The 18,692-nt window shown below is 36.2% G+C and overlaps 2 protein-coding genes across 18 annotated transcripts in view; one reads left to right on the top strand and one right to left on the bottom strand.

Annotated features, from left to right (window-relative positions):
* Positions 1-17,992, top strand: part of CCDC66 (coiled-coil domain containing 66) — a 51,629-nt gene extending 33,637 nt beyond the window's left edge. For all 9 annotated transcript variants that reach the window (XM_086697878.1, XM_086697877.1, XM_086697871.1 and 6 more), the window contains 7 exons: positions 461-605; positions 1,346-1,432; positions 12,347-12,834; positions 13,417-13,457; positions 14,218-14,459; positions 14,643-14,767; positions 16,147-17,992. In XM_086697878.1, the coding sequence (XP_086554004.1) occupies positions 461-605; positions 1,346-1,432; positions 12,347-12,834; positions 13,417-13,457; positions 14,218-14,459; positions 14,643-14,767; positions 16,147-16,233 (1,215 nt within the window). In that variant the 3' untranslated portion in view covers positions 16,234-17,992. The remainder of the gene's footprint in view (positions 1-460; positions 606-1,345; positions 1,433-12,346; positions 12,835-13,416; positions 13,458-14,217; positions 14,460-14,642; positions 14,768-16,146) is intronic.
* TASOR (transcription activation suppressor) overlaps positions 15,108-18,692 on the bottom strand; it is a 53,724-nt gene continuing 50,139 nt past the window's right edge. For 6 of the 9 annotated variants that reach the window (XM_086697865.1, XM_086697863.1, XM_086697864.1 and 3 more), the window contains one exon: positions 15,108-18,148. In XM_086697865.1, coding sequence (XP_086553991.1) covers positions 17,616-18,148 — 533 coding nt within the window. In that variant the 3' untranslated portion in view covers positions 15,108-17,615. Of the gene's footprint in view, positions 18,426-18,692 lie in introns of all 9 variants that reach the window. The other 3 variants (XM_025916031.2, XM_086697868.1, XM_086697869.1) reach the window with 1 other exon arrangement.

Raw genomic sequence — 18,692 nt, 5'->3', positions numbered from 1 at the left:
CAGAATCCAAAGCAGGCTCTAGGCTCCGAGCTGACAGCACAGAGCCTGCCTGATGCGGGGCTCAAACTCACAAACTGTGAGATCATGACCTGAGCCAGAGTCGCTTAACCGACTAAGCCCCCCAGGCGCCCCGTATAAACCTTGTGTCCTACATCTTAATCTATTTTTACTCTTAATGGAATTCTGATGGAATTGACCATTGGTTTTAGAAGCTTTCAAAACTTTATTATAAATTTGAGTGGGTAAAAGGGTTCTTAAATTTGTGATCTAATACAGATAAAAAGATACTAAATACAGAGAAAAGATACTAAAATGTGAGCTTCAAAAGGGAAGGAACTTTGCCCAGACTGTTCTCCCAATATCTTGAATAGTGTCTGACACATAGTAGCTTATCTACTCAGAATTGTCAAGTCTGTATGTGTTTGATAATTGTATTTAATACCTTTTTGCACCTCAATAGGAAATCATGGCTCTCAAGACAAATGAGCTATTCCAGACAATGCAAAGAGCACAAGAGCTAGCACAGAGACTGAAACAGGAACAGAGAATCCGAGAATTGGCTCAAAAGGGACATGACACTTCAGGATTGATTAAAAATCTTGGCGGTAAGCGCTTCACTAGTATTTTACTTATGGGGTGCCTGGGTGTCTCAGTCGGTTGAGAGTCCATGCAACTCTTGATCCTGGTTTACTTCATGACTCACATTTCATGGAATTGAACCCTGCGCTGGGCTCGGTATTCTTTCTCTCTCTCTCTCTGCCTCTCCCCTGCTCATGCACCACGCTCTCTCTAAATAAATAAACTTAAAAATAATAAAATAATTAAAAAGAATTTTACTTATAGTATCTTTTGAAGATGCTTTTAAGTAATTTCTTATTTTTAGTGCCTTTAACACACCAATTAACTAAATGTTTTTTAAGGAATTTCAGACTTTGAGCTATTGGAACTCTATAATGCTTATTTTATTTGAGAAATCACCTTAAGAGTATACTAAATGTTACATTTTCTAGTAATCTTAAATTCTCTTTATGTTTTGCTCACAGTAGGGAAAATGTTTGCTTTTTTACCCAGTTTTTGGAGGAATATATTAAGTGATCTCCCTAAAATTCAATAACAGATTAAAATGCAGGTAATTTTTTGTAAGAAACTTTAGGAGAGCCCTTTTAAATTTGTATTGCAGTGTTCACACTTCCTGATTACACCAAACGTCTTCTTTGTATTTAGTTGCTGCTATACATAATTTCTGTTAACATTTCTGAAGTGTCATTATGTTGGATAACATATTTCTCTTGTCAGTTAATACAAGTGGAATATAATGAATCTACTAACAACATTTCAAATTTAGGACATGGCTTGGATGACATCAGTGATAAAATGAATATATGTATCAATTCTACAACCTCTCCCAAAAAGGACACTGCTGTGCAAACAGGTACTTGTTTAAAAGTTGTGATTTGGTTTAAGATTTACTTAAAATTAACATCACAGTTAGAATTAAGCTCAATTTAAAATTGAGCTCAGTTAAAAAATGAAAGGAATTCAAGGTTTTCAGTAAGAAAGGGATCTCTTGGCTTTTCATTTCTTTGTAACAGCTTTATTGAGATATAACTCAGATAACATAAAATTACCTCTTTTAAAGAATACAATGCAATGTGTTTTTTCTAGAGTACAATTAGAGTATATTTAGAGTTGTGCAACCATCTCCACAATTTTAGAACACTTTTATAACTCCAGAAAGAACCTCTGTATTCATCAGCAGCTTTTGTCCACTTCCTCCCTCCTCTCTAGTCATAGGCAACCACTAATCTACTTTCTGTTACTCTAGATTTGTCTGTCCTAGACATTTCATATAATTGGAATCATACCATATGTGGTGTTTTGTGTCTGGATTATTTCTTTGCATAATGTTTTAAGGTTCAGCATGTTATAGCGTGTACTTCATTCTTTTTTATCATTGAATAATATCCCATTTTGTGCATATACCACATTTTGTTTATTCCTTCATCAGTTGATGGACTTTTTGGTTAATTACACTTTTTAATTACAGATATGCTATGAACACTCATGCAGAACCTGTATTGTCAGGTTTCCTGGCAGAAAAGAGTAACATTGCTGAGTCATATATAACCAACTTTATGTTTAGCATTTGAGGAACTACAAAACCCTTTTCCAAACAACTGTATCATTTTATATTTCCATCAGCAGTGTATGAGGGTTTCAGTTTTTCTGCATGTTCCCCTGCACTTATTCTCATGGTAGTGAAGTGGTATGTCATTGTGGTTTTGATCTGCATTTCCCCAGTGACTAATGATGTTGAACATCTTTTTTATGTGTTCATTTTAAATTTTAAAAAGTTGATAAGGTAATATCCATGTTGGATATTATTATCATAGATCTCCATGCTTACTGTGAATCCTTTCCCCTTTATTTATCTTTCTAGGAAAACTTTTTTTTATATAATTGTTTTAATGTTTAATTTTGAGAGAGAGAGAGTGTGTGCACGGGAGCGTGCGCGGGGGAGGGGAAGAGAGAGAGGGAGACACAGAATCCAAAGCAGGTTCTGGGGTCTGAGCTGCCAGCACAGAACCCGACATGGGGCTCGAACTCACTAACTGTGAGATCATGACCTGAGCCAAAGTCAGACACTTAAGCGAGTGAGCCACCCAGGCGTCCCTCTTCCTGGGAATTTTTTATGAACTTGCAGGAAACCCCTTTATCTTTCCACTTTTTTAAATTGAGATATAGTTGACATATAACATTTTTTCAGTTGTACAATAGTGATTCTATATTTGTATATGTTGAAAAATGATCACAGTAAGTCTAGTTTCACCATCGATTACAGAATTTTTTCTTGTGATGAGAACTTTTAAGATTTACTCGGCAACTTTCAAATATAGAACTATTTTTAACTATAGTCACTGTGTTGTACATTACATCCCAAGACATATAACTGGAGTTTGTACCTTTTGACCGTTCACCCATTTTGCCCTTCCTTTTACACCAACTGCTGCTCTTGGCAACAGTATCTGTACCTATGAGCTTCTGGATATATATATATATATATATATATATTTTTTTTTTTTTTTAAGATTCCACATAGAAGTAAGATCATTATGGTATTTGTCTTTCTCTTTTTTCACTTAGCATAATACTCTCAGGGTCCATCCATGTTGTCACAAATGGCAAGATTTCATTTGTTTTTATGGCCTGATAATATTCTTGTGTGTGTGTGTGTGTGTGTGTGTGTGTGTACACACTACATTTTCTTTATATTTGTCTGACACTTAATGTTGCTTCCGTGTCTTCACTATAGTAAATAATGCTGCAGTGAACATGGGAGTGTATGTATCTTTTTGAGTTAGTGTTTTTGTTTCTGTCAGTTAAATACCCTGAAGTGGAATTGCTGGATCATGTGGTAGTTCTACTTTTAATTTTTTGAGAAACCTTTGTACTGTTTTCCATAGTAGAAATGTACCAATTTATAATTCTCACTAACAGTGCATGAAAATTCCCTTTTCTCCGCATCCTTGCCAACTCTGGTCATTTCTTGTCTTTTTGGTGTACTCCCATTCTGATTGGTTAAAGGCCATGTCTCATTGTGTTTTTTATTTCCTGATGGTCAGTGGTGTTGAGTATCTTTTCATGTAGCTGTTGGCCATCAGTAGGTTGTCTTTGGAAAATCATTCAGATCTTCTGCCCATTATTTATTTATTTGTTATTGTTTCATTAAAAAAAATGTTAATGTTTATTCTTGAGAGAGAGACAGAGACAGAGTGTGAGTGGGGGAGGGTCAGAGAGAGAGGGAGACACAGAATCTGAAGCAGGCTCCAGGCTCTGAGCTGTCAGCACAGAGCCTGACGCGGGGCTCAAACTCACAAACTGTGAGATCATGACCTGAGCCGAAGTCAGACGCCTAACCGACTGAGCCTCCCAGGTGCCCCTGTCCAGTTTAAATCAGATTATGTTTTTGCTTTTGCTATTGCATTGTATGAGTTCTTTGTATTTTGGATATTAACCTCTTATCAGATACATTGTTTGCAAATATTTTCTTCCTTCAGTAGGTTGCCTGTTCAGTTTTTTGATGGTTTCTTTTGCCCTTTGCTATGAAGAATGTTTTTAGTTTGATGTAGTCTCGTTTACTTTTACTTTTGTTGCCTTTGCTTTTGGACTCAGATTCAAAATATCATTGCCAAGACCAGTGTCGAGGAGTTTAATGCCTGTGTTTTTATTTTTAGGAGTTTTATAGTTTTAGGTCATACATTCAAGTTTTTAATCCATTTTGAGTTAATTTTTGTGTATAGTGTAAGATAGTGGTCTGGTTTCATTATTTTGCAATTGACTGTCCAGTTTTCCCAGCACTATTCATTGAAGAGACTGTCCTTTCCCTATTATGGATTTTTTGGCTCCTTTGTTGTCAATTAAATGACTGTATAAGCATGGGTTTATTTCTGGGCGCCCAGTTCTTTTGATCTGTATCTGTTTTTATGTCAGTACCTTACTCTTCTGATGACTATAGCTTTGTAATTTAATTTGAAATCAGGTGGTATAATGCCTCCACCGTATTCTTTTTCAAGCTTACTTTGGCTATTTGGGGTGCTTTTGTAGTTCCATAGAAATTTCGGCATTGTTTATTTCTGTGAAACATGCCATTGGAATTTTGACAGATAGGGATTGCACTGAATTTGCAGATTGCTTTGGACAGTACAGACATTTTAAGAATGTTATTAATTCTTCCAGTGAGTATGGAATATCTTTTCCATTTGTGTATTCTTCAGTTTCTTTTAGTAACATCTTATAGTTTTCAGTGTGCAGGTCTTTCACCTCCTTGGTTGAATTTATTCCTAGGTATTTATTTTTGATGCAATTGCAAATGGGATTGGTTTCTTAATTTCTCTAATAGTATTAGTGTATAGAAATGCAACACATTTTTGTATATTAATTTTATGTCCTGCACCTTACAGAATTTGTATTTTTCTGACAGATTTTGGTAGAGTCTTCAGGATTTTCTGTGTATGTCATCTGCAAATAGTGACAGTTTTACTTCTTCCTTTCCAGTTTGGATGCCTTTTATTTTGTTTTTCTTGTCTAATTGCAGTGACTTGGATTTCCAGTACTATGTTGAATAACAGTGGGGAGAGTAGACATCCTTATCTTGTGCTTTATCTTAGAAAAAACTTTCACCTTTTCACTGCTGAGTGTGATGTTAGCTGTTTACTTGACATATATGGCCTTATTATGTTGAAGTGTATTCCCTCTATACTCTCTGTATAAGAGTTTTTATCATAAATGGATGTTGAGTTTTGCTTTTTCTGCATCCATTGATATGATCTTTATCTTTCATTTTGTTAGTATGTTGTATCTCATTGATTTATTTGCAGATGTTGGAACATCCTTGCATCCCTGGAATAAATTCTACTTGATCATGGTGTATGATCCTTTTAATGTATTGTTGAATTCTGTTTGCTGATACTTTGTTGAGTTTTTTGCATCTATGTTTGTCACGGGTATTGGCCTGTAATTTTCTTGTGGCATTCTTCTCTGATTTTGGTATTGGGGCGATGCTGGTCCCATAAAGTGAGTTTGGAAATGTTCCCTCTTCTGTTTTTTGGAATAGTTTGAGGATTGGTTATTAATTCTTTGAATGCAGGGTAGAATTCACTAGTGATTCTATCTGGTCCTGGACTTTTGTTTATAGGGAGGTTCTATTTTATTTTATTTTATTTTATTTTATTTTATTTTATTTTATTTTATTTTATTTTATATTTTATATTTTATATTATTTTATATTTTATATTTTATATATTTTTCTGATTCTCCTTACTAGTAATAGGTCTGTTCACATTTTCTATTTCTGCATCATTTAGTCTCGATAGGTTGTATGTTTCTAGGAATTTATCCATTTGTTCTAGGTTGTCAAATTTGTTGGTGTGTAGTTGTTCATAGTAGTCTTATGATCCTTTGTATTTCTGTGGTGTCAGTTGTAATGTCTTCTCTTTCCTTCTGATTTTTGAATCCTCATTTTTCTTGATGATTCTAGCAAAAGTTTGTCAGTTTTGTTTATCTTTTCCAAAAATCAGCTCTTAGTTTCACTGATACTGTCTATTGTTTTTATAGTCTCCACTTCCTTTTTTTCCCCCTCTGATCTTTGTTATTTCCTTCCTTGTACTGAATTTGGTTGGTCTTCTTTTTCCTTGAGATTTACAGTTATGTTGCTTATTTTTCTTGTTTCTTGATGTAGGCATTTATCACGATGAACTTCACTTCCCTCTTAGAACTGCTTTTACTGCATCCCATAAGTTTTGATGTTGTATTTCCATTTTAATTTGTCTCGACATTTTTTTATTTCTCTTTTGATGTTTGGACTCCTTAATTTAATCTCCACATAATTATGAATTTTCCAGTTTTCTTCATGTAATTATTAATTTCTCGTTTCATATCATTGTGGTTGGGAAAACTGTGTGTAGATATTAATTGAAATTTCATGAATTTATTTTATTAAGACTTGTCTTGTGGCCTAACATGATCTAGCCTGGAGAATGTTCCATGTGTACTTGTGAAGAATGTGTTTTCTGTTGCTTTTAGATTGAATGTTCTGAATATATGTGTGAAGTTCATCTGGTCTAACATTTAAGGCCTTTGTTTTTTTACTTTCTGTTTGGACGATCTATTCACTGATGTATGTGGGGTTTTAAAGTTTCCTGTTGTTGTACTGATGTTTATGCCTGTTAATACTTGCTTTATATATATACATGTATTTAGGTGCTCACGTGTTGAGTGTATAAATATTTACAAATGTTACATTCTCTTGTGGATTGACCTCTTTATCAGTACGTAATGCCCTTCTTTGTCTCTTTATTGTAGTCTTTGTTTTAAAGTCCATTTTGTTTGATATAAGTGTGGCTACCTTCAATTTCTTTTATTGTCCATTTGCATGGAACATCTTTTCTCATCCCTTATTTTCAATCTGTATGTGTCCTTCTGAAGGGAGTCTCTTTATAGGCAGCATTTAGATAGGTCTTTTTTTTTTTTTTTTTTTTTTTTTTTATCCATTCACCCATTCCATGTCTTTTGATTTGGAAAATTTAGTACATTTACATTGAAAGGAATTATTGGCAGGTGTATATATATTGCCGTTTTTTTTCATTGTTTTCTAGTTCCTTTCTGCTTCTCTTCCTTTGTTTTGATGACTTTAATGGTATTGTTAGATTCTTTTCTTGATCTTTTGTGACTCTGTCCTTTGTGCATCTACTGTAGGTTTTTACTTTGTGGTTAACATTAGGTTTACATACAGTGTAACTTAGAACAGTGTGTTTTAAGTTGGTAACAATTTAAGTTTTAACATATTCTAAAGCTCTACGTTTTTACCCCCCTCCCTCATATTTTGCTTCTGGTGGCACATTTTGCATCTTTTTATCTTTTGTATCCCTAACTAGTTATTCCAGTTATGGTGATTTTTACTACTTCAGTGTTTTTAAAATTTTTTTTTAATGTTTATTCATTTTTGAGAGAGAGTGTGAGCAGGGATGGGGCAGAGAGAGGAGACACAGAATCTGAAGCAGGCTCCAGGCTCCGAGCTGTCAGCACAGAGTCCAACGTGGGGCCTGAACTCATGAACCGTGAGATCATGACCTCAGCCGAAGTTTCTGTTTGGATGCTTAACCTACTGAGCCACCCAGGCGCTCCTATTGTTTCAGGGTTTCAACCTTTAGACTGGTCTTATAAATGATTAAGCTACTACTTTTATTTTGTATTAATGTTTACCAGTGAGATTTTTAGTTTTCCATTTGTTGTTGATTAGTGTTTCTTTTACATTCCTTTTAAGTCTGGTTTAGTGGTGATGAACTCTTAATGTTTTGCTTGTCTAGAAAGTAAATTCTTTAATTCTGAATGATAACTTTGCCACGTACATTATTCCTGGTTGGAAGTTTTTTCTTTTGGCACTTTGAATATATTGAGTCACTGCCTTCTGGCCTACAGAATTTCTGCTGAAAAATTTCATGTAGTCTTTAGGAGGGTTCCTTGTATGTAACAGGTTGTTTTCTCACCATTTTTAAGATTTGCTCCTTGTCTTAAAGTTTTAACATTTTAATTATAATGTATCTTTGTGATGGTTTCTTTGTTTTTATCTAATTTTGAATTCTCTGGGCTTCCTGTATCTGTATATCTATTTCTTCTCCAGGTTAGGAGATGTTTTTTTCTCCTAGAAGTTTTCTGCCCCTTTCTCTTCTTCCAGGATTCCATCATATAATGTGAATATTAGTCTGTTTGATGTTGTCCCATAAGTTCCTTGAGCTATCTTCACTTTTATTTGTTTTTGAGTTCACTGATCCTTTTTTCTGCTTCATTTTGTCTGCTGTACCCTTCTAGTGTATGTTTCAGTACAGTTATTCTGTTCCTCAGCTCTGTGACTTCTGTTTGGTACTTTGATACTTACATTTATTTTCTTTTTGAAGTTTTCCTTGCTTATCCATTCTTTTGAGTTCTGTGAGCATCTTTATCATTACTTTGAACTCTATCAGGTAAATTACTTCTATTTTTTTTTTTTTTTTAAGTTTGTTTATTTTGAGGGGCACCTGGGTGGCTCATTAAGTTGGGCATCCTACTTTGGCTCAGGTCATGAACACAGGTCTGTGCTGGCAGCTCAGAGCCTGGAGCCTGCTTCAGATTCAGTCTCCAGCTCTCTCTGACCCTCTCCCGCTCGTGCTCTGTCTCTCTCTTGCTCTCAAAATATAAACAAACATTAAAAAAAATTTTTTTAAGTTTATATTTTGAGAGAGAGAACCCGTGGGGGAGGGGCAGAGAGAGGGGACAGAGGATATGAAGCAGGCTCTTTGCTGAAAGCAGTGAGTTTGAGCCCTGTGTCAGGCTCTGTGCTGACAGCTCGGAGCCTGGAGCCTGCTTCAAATTCTCTGTCTCCCTCTCTCACTGCCCCTAGCCTGTTCATGCTCTCTCTCTCAAAAATAAATAAACATTAAGAAAAAAAGGGGGGAGGGGGGGATTGAGTGTGCCCAGACCGGGTCAGTGCCCTAGAGGGGAATATCTCAGTCAGCACCTAGATTCAGGCTGAGTGGAAGCCAGACCTTCAGGCATCAGCTTTTAACGTATAAAAGCATATACAGTCCCAACAGGACCACAAGCAGAAGCGCACCTGGCCTCCAGAGCCAGGTGATCAAGGGGCACCCTGCACATAGCAGCTGCAGAAACCAGGGCACAAAACATAAAATCCCGGGCAACAGACATGTATAAGGAGATATTGGGACCGTGGAACAGGACAGAGGAAGAATGTGAAGATGACACCTGCTGGTTGGAGTGAGGTAGACAGGAGTGGATGGAGGAAGGTCTCTAAAGATAGCATCTGCCAGGGGTGCAGGGGATACCTAGAGTTTTAAATGAAGGTAGTACTTGCCAGCCTTAGTTCCCTGGAACAGTATCCCAGCAGATCCCTAGATGTGTGTTGTTAGATGCCTGCCCCTCACTTTATGTGAAAGAGGCTCATCTACTTATATTACACTCTGGGCACTATTGGCTACCTCTGCACTGGGCCCTGGGGCAAGTGAGTCTACACAACAACCCTTTAAAAGCCATTTCTTCCCTCCACTATAGCTTAGTGGGTCTCATGGGCATGAGCCTGTTGGCTTTCAAAGCAAGATGTTTTGGGGGCTCATTTCTCAAGTGCAGGTCTTAAAAGTTGGAGTGCCTGATGTAGGGTTCAAACCCATCGCACCTTAGGGAGCCGCTCTGGGTTACTAACTTACCTACTTAAGCCACTTGCTTACTTAAAATTATTGTGCTTATGAGCTCTTGGTATTTTTTGATACTTCACTCTTAAGCTTGAAGAATCTGGTTCAGTCCCATCCCTAGGTCCAGATAAATTACTAAATTATATAAATCCTACACATTAAAGGAAAGTGAAAATAAGTTTTTAAAATAATGAAACTATGTGTCTTTTCACTGAGCAGCTCTAAATAAGGGAATTCAATCAGGCAGAGTCCCAAAATAGAATAATTCAAAATGGTTTATGTAGGAAGGGAGTATTTCTAAAGGAGAGTCAGAGATTCAAAGGAGAATCAGAAGTAGTGCATATATCATGGGGCGCCTGGGTGGCGCAGTCGGTTAGGCGTCCGACTTCAGCCAGGTCACGATCTCGCGGTCCGTGAGTTCGAGCCCCGCGTCAGGCTCTGGGCTGATGGCTCAGAGCCTGGAGCCTGTTTCCGATTCTGTGTCTCCCTCTCTCTCTGCCCCTCCCCCGTTCATGCTCTGTCTCTCTCTGTCCCAAAAATAAATAAACGTTGAAAAAAAAAAATTTTTAGAAGTAGTGCATATATCAGATTTATGGGAACCAGAGAGGGTTGCATGACTCTTGTGCTAGGTAGCAACTAAACTGATTACCGGAACCTAGAAGACAGAAGTTGTGTCCGAGGGAACTTTGAGGGGAATGATGAACTATGGTAAAGGGACAGAGTCAGCCTCAGGTCAACTAAGAGAATGAGCCAGTGGAGTAAATATCCTGATTTCATTCTGTTCCCTCCCTTTACTCTGCTTGTGAACCCTGTTGACTGAAGCCAGAGGATCAGGAACCCATTAATACAGTTCATACCAGTCAGCTTGCCAGGGTAGAAAAAGGTGTTAAGTGGGTACATAGTGGCAAAAGAAGATACCCACTATGAGAGTGATGCAGGCTGGGCAGCCTTACTGTGGATTGGTCCTAAAGCATGTCCAGCCTGGAATAACACACCTAGTAAGTGTACAAAATAAGAGAGCAATAGCTAGAGTTAATTTTTTTAAATGTGAACACAAACCTTTTTTCATGACCTAATTACGTATTTAAAATTTTAATCTTGAGTGAAGGAAAACCTTTTAAAAGATTGTTCAACTGGTCCCATAGCTGTTACAGCTGAACACATCACTAAACATGTAAGTTGTAAAATTTCAGATGTTTTTTTGAGTGAACTGTTCCTGACTATGTGTGTGATTCAGGGATGATCTGCAGGCCGAGTATAATGGTATATGAGATCTATAGATCTAAATACACAAAATGCATTGTGACTTATATCAGTAGCAACATTTCCCTAAAAATTTGGTTCCAAGGAGGGAGGTATAAAAGAAATTTTCCCAGCACTTTTGGGGTGAAGACAGAAGGACATTTTCCAGATCCTGTATATTTTTGTATGTTGTTAATTTCAAAACAAGTTACCAGAAAAACTTAACATCTCAGAAGAAATTTTTTACATTGCTTTTGTGACACTTTTGTCAGTTACTGTTATAGGGAAAATTAAATTAAGAGTTTTGCTCAGAAATAGATATAGAAGATGATATTACATACGGCTTCTGTATATTCTAAATGAAAACCAGGACAGTCCTGTGAAAAGTTTTGTTTAAAAAATGGTCTATATTACGTGATGCTAAGAATGAATCAGCTTAAGTTTCAATCCATGCTGTGGCATGGGTGACCAAGGAATTATGCTGAGTAAATAAGCTGAGCATAGGGTTGGGGAGGAGTGCACAGACACACAAATATTACATAGTTCCACTTATGTGAGGAATCTAGGGTGGGGTGGACACATTCATAGAGATGGAAAATAGAGGCTGCTGGGGGTTGAGAGTGGAATGTGGAGTTACTGCTTAGTGTATACAGGGTATGTTTGGGGTAATGAAAGGGTCTGAAATTGTGCAGCCCTGTGGGTATGCTTGCTGCAGTGAATGGTACACTTAAAAATGGTTGAATGGAAGATTTGGAGAAATTGGAACACTTGTGCACAGTTGGTGGTAATGTAAAATACTATGTAGTCACTATAGAAAACATAAAGAATTTCCTCAAATAATTCAAAATACAATTGCCATATGATTCAGCAGTTCCCCTTCGGGGTATATACCCTGAAGTCTTGAAGAGCTATTTGGACACCAGTGTTACTGCAACATTAGTCATGATAACTAAAAGGTGGAAGTAATCCAGATGTCCCTTAACAGATAAATAAAGTGTGGCATTTAGACACCTCTGATGGTATATATTATTCAGCCTTAAAAAAGGAGGAATTATGACACATGTACAGCTTGGATGAACTTCGAGAACATTATCCTAATACGAAACAAGCCTGTCCCAAAAAGACAAATACTGTAGGATCCTACTGACATGAAGTACTTAAGAGTAGTCAAATTTATAGAAACAAAGTAGAATGGTGGTAGCCAGGAGCTTCAGGCAGGGAGGGAGGAATGGGGAGTAGTTTAATGGGTATAGAATTTGTTTTGAAAAAACAAAACAAAAAACCCTGTGTAATACCTTTGAGAAAAAAACCTAAATTTTGTGTTACAACAATTAAAATTAAGCCTTTGAAGTTTTTCTTTTTAGATGACTTAAATACAGGAATGTTCACCAATGCAGAATCATGCTGTGGATCAGTAATAGAGAGGGAAATTATAAATTGTTCATCCCTTGAGATTCCTGCAGAATTTAGTGAACAACTTCACACTAAGAAAGACAAACAGGAACTAACAAATCAGGATAAAGGAGCCAACTTAGAAAAAGAAAACAGTTGGTATAATGATCAGTGGAATGAATTCACAAGGACAGAGAAAACAAAACCAGTGAAGAAAGGTCTTAAAAGGCCCGACTGGAATATAAATAAGCCACTCAGAAGGTATATTCCAGCATCAGAAAAGTACCCTAAACAGCTTCAAAAGCAGAGAGAAGAAAAAAAAGTAAGAAGGCAGATGGAACTGCTTAATTTGGTAGAAAGAAACAGTCCTGGACACCTCTCTCAAAATAGAGGGCCTTCACCAGTTCTTCCTTCATCTCAAGAAACTGAGCCAAGGTTCAGGTGGCATCTAATCAAAAAGGTAAAACTCCTCTGTCTTAAAATATATTTTGAAGTATGTATTGATGTTTCTAGATTGAAAACCAGGTTCCCCACATGCATGTTTTGACAAGGCTTTTCTGTATCTGAACAAGGGTTTAAGAAATGTGCTTTAGTTTATAAAGGATTGTTAAACTATGGCAAATCCATCAAGTTTTATAGGAACATAGCCATGTTCATTCCTTTATGAATTGTCTGTGGGTGGCTTAGAGTGGTTGCAAGAGACCACATGGCCCACAAAGCTAAAAGTGTTTACTGTCTGGCCCTTTACATAAAAACTTGACACTTAAACCCTGTCTAGATTAATGCTGTTCATTATTCCATTATTCAAATAGCTACTCAGAATTCTTGTTTATAGTCCATATTGACAGAGGGTAATTTTACAAGGTCACGTATTACTGTATTGGTTCCCTGTGACTGGAAAAATACAAAATCTCTATCCCATCATCCAGTATCTGTTATTCAAATATTATCCTCAGATTATTTCCACAGGTAATCATCAGAAGTATTTGTGGGTATATAAGGCAAATACTGTTACTCCTTTGTGCATTTATCTATCTTTTAGGAAGAAGATCCTCTGAAAATTAATTCTTTCAGCAAGGAAAGGTATGTTACAGACTGGATGGATTCCACAGCTACTTAGTGCTGTGTATATGTGGTAAAGAAATACACAGTATTTGCTGAGAATACAGTTGAGATGAAAACATGAGCATGTATGAAGTCAGTAACTGGAGGTCAGACTTCCACGTGAGGCATAGAGGTTTAAGGGATATGTGGCTGGCATTTTACCTAAAATTTGAAGGCCCAGTTTGGACTGGGCCTAATAAACATCCTGGGTGGGAACGTAGGTAAGGTATTGTTGTCTGCAAACTTAGCTAAAATAGTTGGAATTTCCAGTTATGTCAACAGTGGAATAGACATTGTACTTGGATGAAAAAATGACTAGTAGGGATAATGAAAAATTCAGTTAACCAGTAGGAGATTTAGATTGTTAGGAATTTGATTCTGTGCCTTTGAACCAGATGGTTTAGAGTTCTGTCAGAATGTGGCTCTAATGAGTTTAGTTCAAATGGTAAGTATCTTATTTTATGCTAAATTATCTCAGGAGAAACATTAGGCTTACGTTAACCCAGCTAATGTTGATCGCCCTTTTTTCCTCTATGCTGTATATATCCTTGCCAAGTAAAAACTCATCCTATTCTGTTGCTACTTAGGGAAAGTATCCTAGAACTCACTTCTGTACGTAGTGTTCCTAAAGGTTTTACATTTAGGATAAATTGAAATGTGATTGAAGAGCAGATATACTTTAAAATGCATAATTTTGCATTAAATCTTCTTAGTCCTTATTGTGTTTTGAAAAACACAGGTCTCCATCACCACCACCAGTTCCAGTGGCGAAAAACAGAACACAACAGACTCAGACACTAAACAGTAATTATGAAAGAGAGAATCTGATCTTAGAAGGCAGTCAAACAGAAACATCACCTGGGGTTTCTGAACCATCCCATTTTATCCCCTATGTCCGAACCAGTGAGATCTATTACCTTGATCCAGATGCACCACTGTCTAGGCCTTTAACCCAGGATCTTCAGTACCAAAATCCACATGGTAAGTAAATTCAAAATCCAGATTAATATTCTTGCCCTTAGCCAGGAGAGGTACAATTTACATTTTGGGGTGCATAACTAAATTTTTAATTGAATATGTAAGCTTATTAATGAATCCTTAGACTAAGATAGGGCTGTATCATATTAGAGTTATATTTAACATACTACTTTCATCTGGCTTCAGACTGTGACCAAGAACAAGGACAGCTACTTGACTTTGGTGTCAGGGACCCACTTCTTAATCCTAACTTGTTGAAAAACAGGGATCGACAACAAGCAATCCTTAAGGGACTATCAGAACTGAGACAGGTATGATGAGCTTTTTCACCACGTGTGGATGTAACTGTTTCATGGAGGGCTGTGTGTTGGATCTTAAGCAGGCTCCATGCTCAGCGTGCAGCCCGATGCAGGGCTCAATCCCACAATCCTGGGATCATGACTGGACCCGAGTCGAGAGTTCAACTGACTAAGCCACCCAGGAGCCCCTGGAAGGCTGTATGTTGGAATGGCTTTTACTTACTTACAGTGCCTAATTGGTTACATGATTTATGTCACTTCTCCCACATAAGAAATTCACCTGTGTATTAACCTTGAATGGAAATAAGATTTGCCATTTTAAAAATCTTTCCAGTATGAAATCATGAGACAGTTCTAATATTAAGACAATTTTATTGAATGGAAAAAAAAAGCATACATTTGAAAGGTAAAACATGATCAATAAGGCCCTAAAACCAAAAGCAGAAAATACACAATTATGCTTTAATAAACTCTTAGTAATGCAGTTCACGTTTTTTTAATTGAATGTGTTGGCAGTGTTCAGAACAGAACAGTGATCCAAGTCCCAAAGAATAATATAATCCAGTGTGAAATTATACATATAACCTTACTCATCAGACTACATCTTTTCCTCCCAGACCAATTATTGTCAGATAAAAATAAAATCTGGTAACATACACACTATTTTAAGGCTATAACCTTTTTCTATCAGGAAAAATAAACTGCCACTTTAGAAGTGCCCTTTTCCATGTCCAGTCATTTGCTAATGCCTCTTGCATTTCAAATTGTTGATTGAACAGTTGCTTACTAGTTCTCACAGAGCTAGAAAATCACCCATACTAACAGAATTATGTAGAAAGTATCCTTCAGTTCTCCAAATGCTAGCTTTGGCTACATGTAGATTGAGTTATGTAACAACCAGTAAATATTTTCAATTTTCCTTTAAAGTGACAAGGCACTTAATAGAGGTAAAAGTTGTGAGGTCAAGAGGCAGGAATATATATGATTGTACACAGTGACCCACGTGTATAGTAGCCACATCTTATTTCAGCAGAGCCTTGTCTAAGCCACTAAGGTTAGTGCAGTCAAGATAAACACGGGATGTTCGGGGAGACTCCTTCAGTGTGTCTCATTACCATTTTAAGAGCCATGTCATTGGGGAGACTTTGTTTTACAAGTTAGTCATCCCTCTTGGTTTTTATCCTAAGAAGGTAATCCTGTGTATACAACATCCAAGTGAGTAAGTTTTTTGAGTGGTTCAAAATTCAACATGACAAGCTATGGCTGAGTAATGGAATTTATTATAGGTTTTCAAAGTATAATAGAATTCTGGGTTAGCAGGGCTGAAATGTAAAATAGGAATAATTTGCAAGTCTGCTGCACACCTCACTAACATATTAATGTGATTTCAGGGCCTTCTCCAGAAGCAAAGGGAGTTGGAAACTAATCTCATGCCTTTAGCTGCAAATCAAGAAGAGAATTTTAATTCTTCGTTTTAAATGTAGAAAATCAAATCCTTCACGTTTGTTGTCTTCTAAATTATAAAATGTGTTCATTGCATAACTGTATTTTCCAAATAACCTAGATTTATTTTTAAAATGCTTATTTAAAACTTGTACATTATGTAGTACAACACTGTGTATATATATATTTTACAATAAAACGGACATTTTTTGTAAAGCTTAGTAAAGAAAAAAAAAATTTCTGCTCTATCACAATCTAGGCATTTAAGTCCTGTAAAAACACTTTCCACTTACCTTACGACAGGTTTCTGACCTGTTCACAGACAACGTTCTTCTACACTTATGAAGCTTATTACTAAGATACCACTTAGGTATTTTGCTCTATAAAAAGATTTGAAAGGTTAGAACTCAGATTCTAAGTTCTTCTGAAGGGCGGGCCCAAAGGAAGGTCTGACTTACATCCCAACTTTTACTAGAGTAGCTGATTTGGTATTTCTTTTCTCTAAATCCTTTTTTTTTTTTTTCTTTTTTCACTTGTGGAAACTGCATTTTCAAAAACAGTTTGCATTTGTAATGCAGGCAGTTATTACCAATATAGTTTTAAAACTGATCGCCATATACTTTGTGAATTTGAAGTTATTTTTTAGAACAGCACTTAAGTGTTTAACACCTCAAAAAATATACTTACGTTTTGCTAAGACTACCAATTTAAAAATCCATAGCAAATTTGTTCAATGCCTTTAATAAACCTATCTTTTGAAATAGGAGACTGAATTTGAGTAAGTCAAATTTCACACTAAGTACTGAAAATCGTTAATTATCAAATACCCTCGAATAAAAGGTTGAGCAAAATTTTAGCAACAGGCAATTTTTACATGGCTAAGCTTAAAGATAAAAATAATGCTGCCTGGTATTAAGTCCTAGGTCTTAAATCTTGAGGTATTGAGCCAAATCCTGTAAATATTTATTGACATCACTGGCTTATACCTGTATAAAAACACTATACAAAAGCTTAAAATAAATACAATAGTTGACTGATATGTCATTTCAGCAAAAGTAGCTGGTATCCTGACGGGGGGGGGGGGGGGGGAAGTTATTTACTATGGTTTTGCAAATATCTAATTTTATGTATAAAACAGGCTTCAATTTGAAGTCTAAGTACAGGTGACATATAAATGTAAAACTTAAAAGTGCCAACATGAGATAATTCAAGTACAATATATGTTAAAAATATATATATTTATTTCAATTTTCAGATGCTTCAACTGTTACAGGCCATCATGATTTAAATAAAAGGAAAAAAAAACATTTGAGAAAGGACAAGAAACCTTTTGTTTAGAGAATGAAATATAAATTGTTATTTCACTTATAAGAAACAAAGTCCATAACAACCTGTTTCAAAAAAAAAAATAATATAATTATTTCTCTTTTGAAAACGGCCTGGAAGAATCACTTTTCCCCCAACTTAATGGAGATGGAGATTTATCTCTATCCAAGCTTTGAGTGTAAGCAGATAAAAAGTAATTTTCACTTTCTTGAGACTGACTTGATGAAAGGGCATATGGTGTCCCCAAAAATGTCTGATGAGTGAGAACGTTAAAATGACTAAACTGATGGGACATATGTAATTGACTGTGATAAACCTGAAAGCTGCTATATGCATCTTGTTCAGTTGAACTGCTGTTCTCTCCTTCAGAGCACACTAGAGCAACAGAAGCTCTCTCTTCAGAATCAATCTGACAAGTCTTATCTTCTAATAAACTTTTTTGCACGTCAAGAGACGATTGCAACTCAATTTGAATATTCTTATTTTGATCTGTTCCACGTGATCCTTTGGTCTCTTTCGCCAATATTTCTGAATGAAAATTGCTGCATACTTCTATTTGTGAGATTTCATCCCCTGAATCCAGAGACATATCCTCTTCATCCTTTTCATCGTTTTCTAAAAGAGCTACATTTAAAAAACAAAAAGTCCTCCTCTATTGAAATACACAATTTGTTTAAGTTTTAAAATTATACACTACTCACACAATATAACGCGTCAGGGTCTGCAAGTCCACAATCCCTTAAAGCTTGGTCTTCTGCCACAAGTTCACTTAGTCACAACACTCACACTAGGTGTGAATGTCCAGATAATCCGATGCTAAAAGCTTCTGCGAAATGTGTTCACGTTTAATGTTGGGAAATCCCAACTCCCAGCTCCAAAGGGGTTAATGTCAAAACAGCATCTAAAGTTATACGGTAATTCAGTATTTGACAAGACAAATAAAAAATAAAAATTTTGACATCTAGCTTCACTGGATTATGACTAAACCAGTTCTATCAAATGTTTGATCATCTCTGCTTTTCCTCAAAAACAAATTACATCTTTCATTTAACATAAAACCTGGAACCAAAGCAGAGGCCATCTCACAAAAGACTAAAGCTATGGATATCCCTCACTACCTTGTAATTAAATTGCTTTATACATCTGGGGAGATTTAGTAGCCCAATGC

This window comes from Puma concolor, chromosome A2, assembly GCF_028749965.1.
Source record: "Puma concolor isolate L17-30 chromosome A2, mPumCon1.1.hap2, whole genome shotgun sequence".
NCBI classification, from domain to species: domain Eukaryota; kingdom Metazoa; phylum Chordata; class Mammalia; order Carnivora; family Felidae; genus Puma; species Puma concolor.
Note: the sequence above shows the minus strand (reverse complement) of the source record. Positions and strands in the feature narration are given on the sequence as shown.